This window comes from Fulmarus glacialis, unplaced genomic scaffold, assembly GCF_000690835.1.
Source record: "Fulmarus glacialis isolate BGI_N327 unplaced genomic scaffold, ASM69083v1 scaffold4828, whole genome shotgun sequence".
In the NCBI taxonomy this organism is placed as follows: domain Eukaryota; kingdom Metazoa; phylum Chordata; class Aves; order Procellariiformes; family Procellariidae; genus Fulmarus; species Fulmarus glacialis.
Window position 1 is genome coordinate 38,133 of NW_009226190.1, and position 15,024 is coordinate 53,156.

The window sequence follows — 15,024 nt, forward strand, 5'->3', positions numbered from 1 at the left end:
TCAGAGAATAATCAGTTTTACTATGATTTACAATAAAAACCATTTACAGCATCTCCATGAAAAATAACGCCATTTTGAGAATGGCACAGATGTTTTCCATTATCAAAGAGGAAGCTAATGTAAAATCTTTTCTTTTTTCCTTAAAGACTTCATAAAGTAATTTAAACATTTTTTTTTAAAAAAAAGTATCTTTAAAAAGTCTACTTTACACAACACTAACAAATCAGCATGCATGCAAGCTTATTTAAACCGGACCAGCAGTGCTTGAATTAACCTTTAAAAAAATAATAATAATCACATGAAGAGAGAAGGTGAAGGTAACTTTACCAACACAAAAAGTCCTTTGGATATTACCGTTCAATAAGCCTGAACTCTGCTAGCAATGGCAGGTGGTCAGAAGAGTTATTTTCATTGGGAAGACCATTAACAGTCCAAAGATCTTTCTCTGTTAAAAGCGCCAGCCTGCCAAGAAGTTTCAGACCTCCATGAAAAGAATCCTCTGCTCCTGGTTTAAAAAAAAAGAAAAAAAAAGTGGAAATGTTCATCAGTGTGGGCCTAAAAGTCACACATTCATACGTATGCAGAAGGAGGAAAACAATATGGCAGAAATATTCTGAAGTCATTATTGTTCCATTCAAAATCACCAATAAGGTAGTTCAGAAATTCTTCTACTGTTACTCTCACAGTAGAACTTACAATCAGTAGAGCTCAAAGTACTCAGAAAGACACTACCCCTCCATTTTGTGGAGGGATAAACTGAGGTAGAAAGGGAAAGGGATTTATTTGTTCATTGTAACTCCCCTGAAAAAGCCTCACACAATCCAATCCCATACTCTACCACAACAGCATTGCTAAACAGAGCTGACACTTGCAAAATTAAGCATCTTTTGAGAGTTACTGGTTCACATAACGTTTTATTTCTGTATCCTCAAGCACACAGTTCTCCAGCAGGGAAGTCATCCAGAAACTCTTGCTCATAAGGATGAAAGCCTTCTGGCATTTCCCTTCCTAACTGTTCCGCGTAAGAAAGGCATCTTCCTCCATTACTTCCTGCTACCTATTCCTATAATCACCTAAAAACAAACAAAACAAAACCAAAAACCAACCAAACAAAAAATCCCCCACCACACACACACACGAAACACCACATTGCTCACGGAAGTGGGGAAGATGACTCACAGCCTTGCTATTATTACACTTTATTATTACACTATACTTAAAATATTTGTGTCCTCATTAAAAAAACCAAACAAACAAAACAGAAAATCATCATCAGCGAAGAGTAACAAGCAAAGAAATTCAGTTGAGAATTAAACTGAGATCCTTCCATGATGATGTCAAAAACTTTTAGACTTCTTGAGCTATCTACTGGAGTGAGACAACTATTTAGCAACCCTAGCTACTGCTTTCAGAGCACAGATGATTCGGAGCAGGTTGAGTGCTTTCAGCACAAACGGCAGTTGTTAACTTTGACAAAAATATTTTCTGTATGAAAGTGATCAGCAACTTCAGAACTTCCTGGCTGAACCTGGTACTGGCTTACCAGCAGGCGTATTTTAAAGGATTATCCAGCAACTGTTAAACTCCTTGGATAGTTCAACAGCTTCACTCCTTTGCCACCTGCCAGCTTTCCAGTTCCCTAACAACCCAGCAGCTGCTTACTGCTGCTCTGAAGAAAAGCTTTTTTTTTTACTGCAAAGATGTCTCGGTAGCTCTAGAGCACACGTCTGCCCAGCTCTTGAGCCAAATTTATCATTTGGCACAGCACCTGCATGTCTACAAAGGGGCAGTTTGTTGCTACAGAGAGCTTGGTCTGCATGCAGTGATTCATGTCAGCTCAGAGCACTCTGGAACCAGCAAAATTGAGTCCTGCAGGACTCAGGCAGATACTTAACCCTGCTTTCACAGCAAATCCTGAATACCGAACCAAATACTTGGCTAAGCATCACACAGACTAAAGCACGAAAACTTAAAAAATCCAAACAAACAAACCCTTTAAATGGAAAAAAGTGATCAGTCAGCCTAGATCATATTTAATACTTACTTGTTCAGACTTTGACAACTTTTAACACAGAGACCCAGGTCATCAGAAAACTGAAAATCCAGACTATTACTTAGTTTCTAAGAACTAATGAATAAAAACTACACCAGTTTATACTACTTGGAGAATTCAAGTTTCGTCCTATTCTGTACTCTGATGTGGGGTGAAGAATCTATTTGAAAAACACATGCAGAAAGAAAAAAGTGCTATAGCTCTGCTGGGACAATGACAGTGCAACAAAATATATAAGTAGGTGAATTAAGATTAAATTTTGCACAGGGGTGCACTCTGAAATCACACAGCACTCGTTAAATCACACAACATTCAGAAGTCATTGAGATACTTCTCATATCCTAGTTTTTCAGTCAAAGCTTTTATTTCTGTATTGTGAAGCTTTTGTATTTGATATTTTACACAAAGATAGCATTTATTGTGCATATTATGACAAATGAGACTTTTGGCATTGACTCAATGAATTTTAACAACCTAGTCTCAAGGTATGAGAGATGAAGGTGGTATTTCCATTTCACATACTGAAAACAATGTTAATTTATAAAAATCAGTTGCAATCTACAGTGGGAGCAGAAAATTGTTCTGAGTTGTGCAGAGTCATTTATCTGATAGCACTGCACTGTGCAATGACCTTTGACGATGGCATAAAACACAGAACTAATGATGACACAGAAAGCGCACTGCTCAGAAGTCTCCACGGTAGCACAAATGCAGTAAAGGATAGCACTGTGTTACCCAGCAAGAAATACACCCGCAGAGGTACTGTGTCTTTCTTGCACCATCTGGTGAGTTTTAGCTGCAACTGCAATCAAGAGAGTGACAACTGGGCATGTGCAGGTGAGTAATCTCAGAGCAAAGGCTGCAGAGGTCATTTACTTGACAGACACTACATCAAGACCATCTGAAAAGGAACTTTGTAAGAAACAGTTCATTTATCAGTTTTAATGCACATCATAAATTGCCGCTCATAAATTTGTTGATTAGATGATTGGAAATACTGCTTTGTTGTAGGCCCGGCCGCTAAGGTCCCATGCATGAGTTACTGACAGCAGCATTTCTCAAGTGCTACTTACATTGCTGCTTTTCTGTAGCCTCAGTTCTTGTCTCCATGCTGAGATGGCAACTACAGGAACGTTCAGTTAGGTGACAAAGTGTGCCCTGTGTGGCACTACAAGTCCAACTGTGGTGAGTCGACAAGGCCAGCCACGTGACATTCAAAGCACCACCACAAACCTCTGAGGTACTTCATATGGATTAAATTATCACTATATTTCCCTTAGAACAGCATCCAAATGTTCCCATTTAGCATTTGTGAAAAATAATTAAAAGTTTCTTTACCTGGCTGGGCAGCAGTATCATCATTTGCGGCAGAATAGAAAATATAATCCACAGTGACAGCACTTCGGGAGTGACAAGTCGTTACTTCTGGTACCCCAGTTTCAGGAAAGTAATGAGAATAGACTGAAGACAATTTAAAATGGTGCTGCAATTTTGAAGACAACCTAAACAGGAATCAAAGAAAAGAATTTTATCTTTCCTAGAAAGAATAAGCAATGAAGAAATACCAAATAGTTCCTGGTTACAAACAAAATGAATTATCTAGATATGCAAACTAGCATTTCTCTCATGCAATCAATCCCACAGCCTTTTGTGTTAGTGGCCTAAACTTCTGAAGGCAAAATGCAGGCAACTTTTTCAAGTAACAGGCAGATACTTAAGAGCCTATCAAAACTGGCTTAACCAACACTTTAAATATACATAGCTTTCACCTCCATCTACACTTTGTAAGATTTCACGTGTCCTCATTCAGCACTCTCTCCCTGACACATGGGTAGAAGCGTCCATGAGAACAGCTTATATGAAAGCAACAAACTATAACCTCATCTAACCAGGCCCTTCAGCATACAGAGAAATTAAGATTTTTAGGTTTGGTTTTTTTTCTCGCCTAAACTGAAGCTATCAAGTGTTTTCAAGTTAGGCTACGCCTAATCTTCATTCCTCCACTCAGGCTCCTGTTTTGTCTCTCCGCATCATCTGTCAGCCTATTCCTCTTCAGTTCAGCCCATCTTGTCTTACCTGTTTTTTCAATCTTGAAAGCAAACTGCAGAACCGCACCTTTCAGCAAAAGAACTCCTCTCTCCCTCCCAGCCATTTGCTCCCATCAGCTCTGCAAATCATCCATCCCTCAGGTGCACCTGCCTCACCTTGCACGGCTGCACATTAAACCTGAGCTGCAATGTGTTCTGGTTAAAAACCAAGCAATTAAAAAAAAAAAATCAGCATGTCACCTGCCTGATTTAGAGAAGACTGACAAACATGCCAGCTGGTACAACACAGAAGGGTAGTAATTTCTGCTCGTTACATGACATCCTTTTCAAGATGAGGCAAAAAGCCCTGCAAGCAGTGTTCAACACGTGGCATGCTATGGATTTACACAGTAGAATAGGGCTTCCTGTCTTGTTACCTACTTCTTTTCTCAGAAATGCCATTACTTAGCTTTTTGATCACCAAGTGTTTTAATATAACTATCTGCAGTGGTACCAAGATCTCATTTCTGATAAGAAATGGCTGACCTGGAACCTGACATCACACATACACAGTTAGGGCAATTTCCTTCTTCTATGCCTTACTTTATATGCCTTTACCAAATGCAAATACATTCTTCCTTTCAAAAAGCAGTTACATTTTCCTGCTCAGCTGTCTAGTGGTGGCTTCCTCCTTCAGTTTAACAAGCATATGTTTTGATCCGAGTAAGAGTTGTAGTACCAAATCTGTAATACTCCAAGTTTCTGGGACTCAAAAGAACTTAAATTCTCCCACAGAACTCTTGACAAGGAAGATTTTGTGATCTTTCTGGTTCCTTTCCCTCTTTTATCCCAATTTCACATTGTATTATAGGATTTTATTAGCATCCATAAACCAGTATCTCAAAAACAGTGAAAAGAGAAGTGCCAACACTTAAGCAGCTAGACAACACTGGGTTTTTTGTTGATTTTTTTTTTCCTCTCTGAAAAACATGGTTTCTGCAACTGGACTGAAGTTCACAGCTTTCCTACAATGTCATTACACAGCAAAATGTCCTGTTTATGTCAAGAAGTGGCAAAAAATGTCAAAAGCATTCTTTTAGTAAGCTGACAGAAAGTCCCCTCTAAACAGCACTGATACCTCGCCTCTGCATTCTGAAATAATATCTGCAAGCTCCTGCAAGAACACACACTTCTTCATTATTTCCAGTTCTAGTCTTTTGCTGTCTGGTCAGCCTTTTCATGTTTAAATGGAGGATGACTTTTTGCCAGATGGGCAGACTGGATTGGGTGAGCATCTTGTATCCACGTCCGGAATCAGATACAAGTTTGGTCTAAAAACAAAACAAACCCCCAAAACTAGGAACCAGTCAAGAGCTTCCATTCCCCCCCTCCCCCAACACATACTTTTCAGATCCTATTACAATCTCCTGAGTGTTGTCCAGTTTTGCTGCTTCCAAGTTTTCTCCTGCAAAATAAAAATACATTCAATTTACATTTAAAAATAGGATGTAGGCGAGACCAATATTGAAGAGCTACAGAAAAGAAAAGCTACAGAAAAAAATATTTTTAAGTACACTTATTTTTTGCAGCAGGCAAGATACAATCCACAAAGCTGGATTAAATTCTTCTGCTCCATTAGTAAGATCCCCTCCAAAGACTCTCTCAAATTATGTTCCATTCATTTAAAATTGTTTTTTCTGTCAAAGAAAAAATGGTGAACGGAAGATGTAGTAATACTCAGCAAGGAATCACTTACTTTTCCCACTTGTTCCATACAGTGTTTGCACTATAATGCATAAACACTGAAGCAAAATGTAGGTTCATGCTACATACATGTGCTGCATTCCTCCATCTCTCTTTTCCCAGTCACAGCACAACTGGCTTTCATGATGCAAACACAGTAGTTTAAATTTTAGACACCAGCTCCTGAGTGGCAATTTCTAACTATTATCTTCTAAAGACTCAAATTTGCAAGTGCTTATGTAAACAAATAACTTTACACTTCAATGAGCCCAACAAGGAATTTTTGCAAGCTCAAGACTCACTGTTTTTCCCCCACCAGAACAGATCATCTGTCTTTCAGTGCTACCTGAATGATATTTTCAAAGGACCACAAAATTCATCAACCTAGAAACTGACCTGCATTTTCTTCTTTTTGTTGCTGTTTTATTTCATATACACAGTTTTGCGAAATACCTAATTTTTTTGGCCAAATTGGAATAGGTAAGATTCTTTGTCCCCTTGGAAACTGTTCTTGTCCAGAAACCTAAGAAAGACAACATGAGCTTTTTTCAGAGAGAAATCTGATTAAAAAAAAAAAATTGAAATGAACAGATATTTTTTGTAAAGTTTAAAGTTTTAAGCAAAAAAAAAAAAACTGCCCCAGCCCCCTAGAATAAATCCTTTCTAATGGCCTGTCAAATCTCTTTAAAAATAATAACACCCCTTATGTACACCCCCTTTGTTTACTCTTACGAAGTTTTTTTGCAGCTACCCAAATTTTCAAGATAGTTCTTGTGACACTAAGCTGAGAGACTACCAAGAAAAGAACACTTTTAGCAACGTAACAGGACTGAGTATATACAGCTCCCTAGCAGACACTTACTTTGTTTTCATGAGATGCTTATTCTTCTGGGAGCAAGTCAAGTCAAAGCGGGGCTTGAAACAGCTACCCACTAGCAACAAACACCAGTGGGGCTATTTTTTCATATTTTCTCATTGTATGTACTCCAGTTACTTTATATTAAATAGCATTTGACACATCCAACAGCTACATACCAGAGCTTACAACAAAAACCATCTGACCTCAAACAGTTCAGGTTCAGCATCTAATGCATTTTTGCATTTACAATTAAGCTAGTCACTGTAATTCAAAGTTTATCTAAAATAAGGGTCATCTTTCCATAGAATACACAGTAGGCATTTGATTAAGTAGGTATTTTATCCTACTTAGAGACTGTGACACTTAAACACAGTGATACAAACATCCTGTGAACAACTACCTTTCAAGAACAATTAATTTTTTTGCAAGCGTTTGCTTTCAGAATGCTAGAAGCAGATACAACATTCTGTAAGGCACAGCTAATATACCCAAGCTTATTTTAGTAACTCCACAGTAACTTTCACTTTGCAGACTGCGTAAAGGGCACTAAGGTTGGTATTGCAATGGAAATAATCACAAGCCCAGCTATGGCATGCTAGCACCACTCAATTAAATATTTCTCTTTAATCAGCATTAACCTTTTTTTTGGTTTTTTGTGAGAAGCAAAAAGCATAGCCTACCTTCCCTATAGCAAGTCCTTCATAATTTAACTTTCCTTCCTTTATAAATCTGTACAGTGGAGAACCAGGAACAGAATTGAAGTCACCACAGATGATAATTGGACAGAAGGTACCATCCTTCTGAGGGGCAACACTAGCAATCTCTGCCAGAAGCATTGCAAGTTGGGTCAGTTTGATGTCCCCTCGCCTTGGGTTATACAGCAGATGTGTATTGGCTATGCAGACTGCAGCATTAGTTTTACAGTGAAATCTAGGCTGCAAAAGCAACACCAGTCCAACGTTGTCCCTGTCCAAGAGTGGAATATCACGGCGAAAAAATTCCACGGGGTTTGATGAGATCAGGCTAAATTTGGAAGTTTTGAAGCAAATAGCACAGCCATCAGGTTTTCTTCCTGTCCTCATTTTATACTCACAGTGATACCCTGCAAGAAAGGCAATTAAAAACATAAAATACCATTGTATAAATAGAGATTTTTTTTTTTTTAAATTAGAAAAGCCTCACGCTACTTTTCTCACACGGCAGTCCACACCCAGTCTGAAGTACCAAAGACTATGTAAAGTTCACATAGAAAAGTGAACACAAGAGACGCTCTGTCCTGTCTAGCTTCAGTTTAGATACTACAGGAAACCTGGTCTAGTACCTTTTGTGATCTGTAAGCATCTACATAGTTTAAGATACCAGGCACGTTCTTCTCTCCTCGTATGGAAGAAAACCCAAACCAAACCAACAAAAAACCCCCACAAGTCACATAAAAGTGGACTTGGGTACTGATGTTTTTTTCTGGATGTTACCACAATGGTTTATGAATAATACCAGTGAAGCATTCCAATCACAAGCAATAATCACTGTAAGTCATAAATCAATGTCTAAAATGATTCATAGAACAAAGGTCTCAAACATATTTACACAATTATGTAATTATCCAGTTAGCAGCCAGAGACAAGCTTTCAACAGGGAAACTGAGACACTTATCAAACGACAGTATCAGAGTTCAAACAAGTCCACCTGAAAATAGTAATTTGCCAAGTTCTTTATTTTATGTAAAGGTGAAAAGCAGAATTTAATGAGACCTCACCTATGCAAGAAAAAAATAATGATCTTGAAACAGTATCTAGTTTTTGCCATTTTAAAATGCTTCTCTGCCCAGCCTATGCCATATGAATTCAGGAAGTACAGCCCCATGAAGTGGAGTGAGTTGACCTCCGAGCTCACACCAATGCTGGAACAGGGGATTCCCACTCCTCTCTCCCAGCTCCAGGCCATGTGCTCCTGCCACTAGTTGTGGCACTTACTGTTAACTCAGTAAGCCAACAGAAAACTAATCCAGGAAAATAAAATTAGCATTTGGATAGCATTCTGCTGGACTGGTGGATTTCACCACGGTATAGGTCTAGTGAGCATGAGAACTAGCCCAGGAGAAGGGGCAGGACATGCATCTGGGAGTAGGGAGGGGAAGAGGAAGAGCTACAGCAAGCTCCAGATCCTCATGTATAGCAGAAGGAAGCCCAGTTGCCCACACAAGCCTGGCCTTACAGTGTTGTTTCACATTCCAAGTGGATTTAAATCAGTACTGCTGTTACTCTACTTTCTTTACAAACACTCAATTCTGGGAGCTAGACTATCACCAACTAACCAAGAAAGAAAAAAGTATCAGTCCAGTGCTGCTCCTTGAACTGGCTCCTCCTGGCATCAGACAAGTACCAGTGCCAGAAAGACAGCGGGGCCCTGGGACTAGAAGCAGGTGTACGGCACAAAAGATTTAGATCACTTTAAACCACCATGGAATCACACCCCTAACAGCATGTTCCTTACCATAAATTTACACGGGACAGCAGTAAGACAGTGCTATTTAGGCTGACTGACAATACTAGTATAAAAACTAATGAATATAAACTGACCACGGATAAAAATTTAGTGCTGATAATTTGGAAGGTTTCAAGCCAGAAAAAACATACCCTAGAAAAGCTATCCAACTGGAATACCAGTAGAAAACACTAATGTAGTTTCAAGAGAGTACTTGATGAATTTGTAAAAGGGGGTACACAACATTGCTGCATGGGATGGCAGGAGACTGATTCTATAATCTAAAAGTTTTTTTGAGGAAAATAGTACTGGGGCAGGGGAAAAGACAATGTATTGGTCGTAAGAGTTTCATCATACCCAGGGATTCCAAACTTGACTTGATCTCTGTTCGATAGTGGTCTTCTTGGACTTCTTGTAAACAAAGTACCTAAGGCAGAAGTTTATAATTAAAAGATGTTAGTAAGTACATCAAAATATAACCATATCATATCTCTGTTGGCCAGTCTATATAGGTATAAAAACAACAACAAAAAAATATTCAGACTTTTGCTTCCATAATCCCACAAAAGGATTCACTCTCCTATAGAAAATCCTCTTTAAGATTGTGAAGAGGGCCCAATTCCTCCCACCCTTTCTCAGACAGACATACATTTTCAGATGTGAAATTAAATTTAATCAAAATAGTGACCTGCTAATACATTCTCAGCAGTTTAGGAGAGGGCTAAATGCCAGAGCAGTGGGATGAAGAGGCCAAGGGCACACTTTTCATTAATGACAACGTGGACGACAAGTTTCTGTATTACAACAACCTGAAACAAAGATCAACCTCAAAATACTCTATTAAGAGAGTTCTGGGCATCTTGGAGCCTTCTCCCTGCACACTGCAGTAACACACAAATTTACAAACACCCTGGGACTCTGACGAAGGACTGAGTTCCTGAAGGGTAATGAGTTAGCGCTGCCTGCTGAATGCAGCAACAGACTTCACTTACCCAGCTGACCCTAGCTCATTCAAGGTCTCAAAGGAGAACCAAATCTCAAGGAATATTCTGAAGTCTTTGCTTCACTTTAAGGTTACAGTTCAAAACAATGAATCAGTTAAAAGTCTACATCCTTTAGCAAGAACTTCCTCTGCACAAAGGGCACCTGCATCTGCTAGGGTCTGTGAGCAGCTGCTCGTCATGACTCAATGCAGACCTCAGCAAGTACCCTGAACTGAACTGCTCTCTGCTAGGGGCTGGCTTTGGCTCCAGCCCTTCCACGCTGGAGAACTGTCTGTTAGCACTAATAGCACCAGGCAGATCCTCACCAGAGTGTCCCTCTGCCCAATGCTCCTCCCAGAAAGCCCACTAATGTATCTCGCTGTAAAGATACATACACAGTATGTATAAATTTATGAGGAAGAAAGGAAGAGCTTGAAGGGGACTTCAATTTCCAGCTTCCTGGCTACGTACTAACGTAACTGCATTTTTCAAATGGTACAAGGCAGTTTTTCTGTGGCTTCCCTAATACAACTACTTTGATTTTTTTCAATAATGTTTTCTGACACAAAGAGGTTGGAGTCTGTCACCAAACTTTTATTGGCCTGAACAATGACTGAAGCAAGAAGTCTACTGACTTGACTTCCTGATTAAGATTAACGATAAGTGTTAAGTGTCCTCACAAACAAACAAAAAACCCCACAACCAACCAAGAACATGGTAAGGTATTTTTTCAGACCCCAATATAAACAGAAGTTCAGAGTTACGGCTCAGTAAAGAACAACAAGCTTGTGAACAAGTCAAATGGTGCAGAGTACCAGATGAAGAGAGAAATGAACATCTGAGAGGATCAATCTCTTACACGAATGCTACTAACACCTGCATCTTTCTCTCAACCTTGAACATTAATCTCAAGAAAATGGAGATCCACATAGCAAGTCTTATTACTGCAGTCCTCATACAATCAAAAAAGTAAAACATTTGAGTCTGCTTTCCAAATAAAGGATTCAGACACAATTACAAGTTCTCCTGGTCTAACAAATGGTTCTGAAGGATTAGCAGCCAGATTTTACAAAGGGACTTTTGATTCACTGAGTATACAGACAGTTGGTGTAACTATTACCTAAACAAATATGAAGTCAAAGTCACACACCTGGAAGTTAGAAAACGCCAGTCCTGGAGGTTGCCTTAATTTGACCCTTCTGTGTGCATGCATGCTATTTCTCCTCCACAAAAGCCTGGCGTGCAAGATTAAGTGTTTGCGAATAATGACCAACTATTCAATCTTGCACATCCTTTGCACTAAATAACTTATGGCACAATTAAAGAGAGAGCCTCCAGCTCTGGAGCTTCCTAAACTGTACAGTCCCAGAAGCTAAGACTATCCTGGAGGAAGGTGCCCTGTTCTCCTACTCTAAGCATCTATCATTAGCTACTGTTACAAACATGACACTAGACTAGGTGGACCTTTGGCCTATGTAAGTATAGCTTATGTTCAATGCGTGTATCAGCAGAACATCAAAATCATGTCAAAAAGACCATTCCATGAAGCTATGGACAAAAAAAGGCAACTATGAGTAATATGCACTGTAGAGTTTGCCTTTGCTCTAAGTTCAGATCGCACAGAATACACTAATTGCATAAGCATAAATCAAAACTACTGTTAAGCATGACATAACTAAAAGCTCAGTTGGATTCACTAGACAGCCCACCTATCAAAATAAAGAACAGCAAGAATTTGCTATTCCAGTTTATCAGTTCTTAAGAAATATCCATATGCTCATTTTCTACTCACATCTGCATCCAGCTGTTTGATTTCTTGTAGAATGTTGGGAAATCTGTACGTCCAGATTAACAATCGTTGCCTGCAGTGTTTGTACAGGTGGGAGTTACCTTCTAACAAATTCTGTGAGAGGATATTGTAGGACATGATTGTAAAATCAAATTTTGCCTCACTTTCTATATTGCTTTGTTCAGTTTCTTTATTTTCACAGATTTTCATTGTTCTACTGTGCTGACAGAAATATTCCCAGTGTCTTTTGACGGTTCCTGTTAAAAGCACATGAAGCAGAAAAAGTTATGTAATACACCATATGGCTTCTTACTTACTGCTCTTAGAAATCATTCTACTGACAACTAGTTGTCTTTCAAATTGCTTAAGGAATTCTAAAAGCTCACTTGATTAGCAGCGATTTAGACTCCCTGTTTAAGATTAACTTTATATAAGCATCAGTAAAAAACAAAACAAACCCCAAAACACAGCACAAAACCATTATATGCCCTGGATTTCAAACTGCTTTGAAATTAGGAAACTGGCATGTTCCAAGGAAATCGTTGCAGTCAGACTACACCACCCTGCTCCCTGTAGAAAGGCTGTCAAACTGGTAAGCCAAATCCAGTCTGTTGACATAGTCTTAACGCTACCTTCTGCCACTACCTCCTCAGTGGAGGTGGGGTATGTCTGGATACACGCTTTAGAGCAGCATATGGGCATCTCGCTGATCCCTCTATCCATGACTAACAAATGGTTAGGAATCAAACAAAGGGTTCACCTCTAACCTCTGTGTACAGTCTGACAAACTCAGCCACAAGCTGCAACAGCATCCATTACAGGGACCCCAAAACAGATGATGAACCTGATTTCTCCTCAGTGAGGTTGAGAAATTAAAAAATTAATAAGCTTCAGAATTACCAAGAACTTCTGAAAAGGCTTACTGTGCCTTTCTGCCATTCCTAGTTTCATACTTATTATTAGTATCATTATATGAAAGTTTATAATAATATATCTGCCCATCATTAAGCATCCAATTATTTTTCAGATATGTATTTCTCCACTTACAAAACTCATGAAGAAAGATGCCTTTCTGCTATGTTCCAACTCATCTGAGAGCATGCTGAGGTCCAGCTATCTGTGCTATCAACTGTGGCAGCCTGCAGCTATAACTGCTAGTATCTACCCTATTTGGGTAGTAAATTTCATCACTGTGCTTACATTAGTCAGCACTTTATCTAGTATTTGCAATGAATACAGCAAGACTTCAAGTACTGTTTCTATAGTGGGAGAGAGGCCACATTGCTCCTCAGCAGGTATCTTTAATTACTGTCACCTTAAAATATGCGCACAAAAGATAACTAGGAAGGACCACAATGCTAACTACTCTCCGAGATAAAGGTATGTCAAAATGTACTTCCTAATGGGGTTGAGAGAGGACTCAACAATAAAGGCACAAAGCAAACTCCCTCCCTTCAGCTCCTGAAGATGGAGATGATGTTTCTAAGCCTTGCGGATATTTGTGTCCAAAAATCCCTTTGGGGTGCTGATGGCATCTGTTGCCCTTCCAGTTTGTTTTGTTAGGGAATTGATTTATGCAAGAGGGGGCCAATTTTGACTGTGCCCCTCTATCTGTTTCACAGTAGACAAAACTGTAAATATCCACAATACTCAGTAAAACATTTGGATGCTATATAGAAGATTATATCTGTAATAAGCTGAAGCAGACACTTCCAAGTTTCATGAAAGTCTGTTACCAAGTTGGGTAGGTATCTTTGCACTTCTTATTGTATTTATCTGAATAAGCGCATTTGCTGTTTGCTCTGCCAGTCATGGTCTGACACAAAACTTGCTAACATGCCAGTGACAGAATACAGTTGTAAAAACAAAACCACACAATCACACTGGAAGCAAACACCATTAAATCTTAGTCCATTAATTCTCAGTTATCTAGGTCACAGTTAACTCAACTGGCTCGGAAAGAAGCCAATTCAGGTCCAGCAGGGCTTATGAGCTCAGGTGCAATACAAGGAATGAAGCTATGCAACTGCCAGCCCAGCTCAGCCCTTCAGCAAGTTAGCTAAATCTTTTTGCTTTAAAAGAGTTCCTAAGTTAACAGATCTGATCTGGCAACAGATACCTGAGAGAGAGTTGTCTGAGCCAAGCTCAGGACTCCCCAGCTGGGCAATCCCTCGCATAATTGACTGTGTTCTACCACCAAGCACAGTGAACCTAGTTCTGGCAGACTGTTTGACAGCACAAAATACAAGTTTACAGACTAAACAGCATTACAAAACTGTAACATTTTTAAGACAGATGTTTTCTTGAGAGAGGTGCCAAGAAAAACAATAACTCAAAAGGTGCAGGCAATATTGCTTATAACTTGTTGGATGTGTTTAGTGTTACAAATAAACAAGGAAAATGAGCAAAGAGCATCTTTTACCTTTCTTGCTGCTATGTTTTTCTTCATTCTGTCCTACAGAAAGACACAATGCTTCCTTCTGATTAGAGAAGTTTGTTTCTTCTTCAGGAGTTGAAGTATCATGCTGGCCACTGAGTCTTCTCTTCTTTATCAATGGTTCTTCTCCCTCAGATTTCATACTGGGGTTAGGTAGGTGAAAGCAAGAACTTTGCGTGAAGTTATCAAGCTGCCAATTAGAGTTCTGAAATTGTCTCCAAGGTCCGAAAAATGGCGGGAGTCTCCAGTTTGCTGAGAAATCAGATGGAACGGGAAGTGGAAACGAGGCCCAGGGATACTGTCTGGCCCATCTCATACAGCTGGAAACTGGGCTGTTCAAGGCAAGTATCTGAGAACCATTCCAATGGGCAATCCAGTCTCTGCCCAGCCTCTGCATGTGACGGGGCAGCATGGAGTTTCTACCAAAGAAAGCACAGGTTTCATAACTTACACACACACCTACATCCGCCTGTGGAAGACTGTAGATGCAAGTCATCCTGGTCGTGAGTTATACAAGATATTCTTTCTCTACAAGTTAACATGTACAAGATATTCAAACCTTTTCAGATACATACAAGATATTTAAACCTTTATCTAAATGATATGCAAAGTTGAACTTTACAAAGCGATCTTGTATCTTTTTTTCCCT

The 15,024-nt window shown here is 39.3% G+C and overlaps 1 protein-coding gene across 2 annotated transcripts; it reads right to left on the reverse strand.

The window, feature by feature from the left end:
- ANGEL2 (angel homolog 2 (Drosophila)) lies at positions 1 to 14,793 on the reverse strand. 2 transcript variants are annotated; one of them, XM_009582722.1, is made up of 8 exons: positions 14,361 to 14,793; positions 11,942 to 12,195; positions 9,524 to 9,593; positions 7,363 to 7,784; positions 6,220 to 6,346; positions 5,485 to 5,545; positions 3,392 to 3,555; positions 1 to 505 (listed from the first exon to the last, which is right to left on the reverse strand). In XM_009582722.1, the coding sequence occupies exons 1-8, from the start codon at positions 14,785 to 14,787 to the stop codon at positions 351 to 353; spliced, it is 1,680 nt and encodes a 559-aa protein (XP_009581017.1). In that variant the 5' UTR covers positions 14,788 to 14,793; the 3' UTR covers positions 1 to 350. The 2 variants fall into 2 exon arrangements, with proteins under 2 accessions (XP_009581017.1, XP_009581018.1); XM_009582723.1 differs by having other exon boundaries at positions 14,469 to 14,583.
- Between the last annotated feature and the right edge of the window lie 231 nt (positions 14,794 to 15,024).

Excerpts from the sequence above, each read along its gene's own strand:
- ANGEL2 (XM_009582722.1), bottom strand. The coding sequence starts at position 14,787 with ATGCTGCCCCGTCACATGCAGAGGCTGGGCAGAGACTGGATTGCCCAT. Across the intron at positions 9,594-11,941 it reads TCAAACAGCTGGATGCAGAT|GTACTTTGTTTACAAGAAGT; the intron begins GTGAGTAGAAAA and ends CTTCTGCCTTAG. Across the intron at positions 7,785-9,523 it reads GTCAAGTTTGGAATCCCTGG|GGTATCACTGTGAGTATAAA; the intron begins GTATGATGAAAC and ends CCTTTCTTGCAG.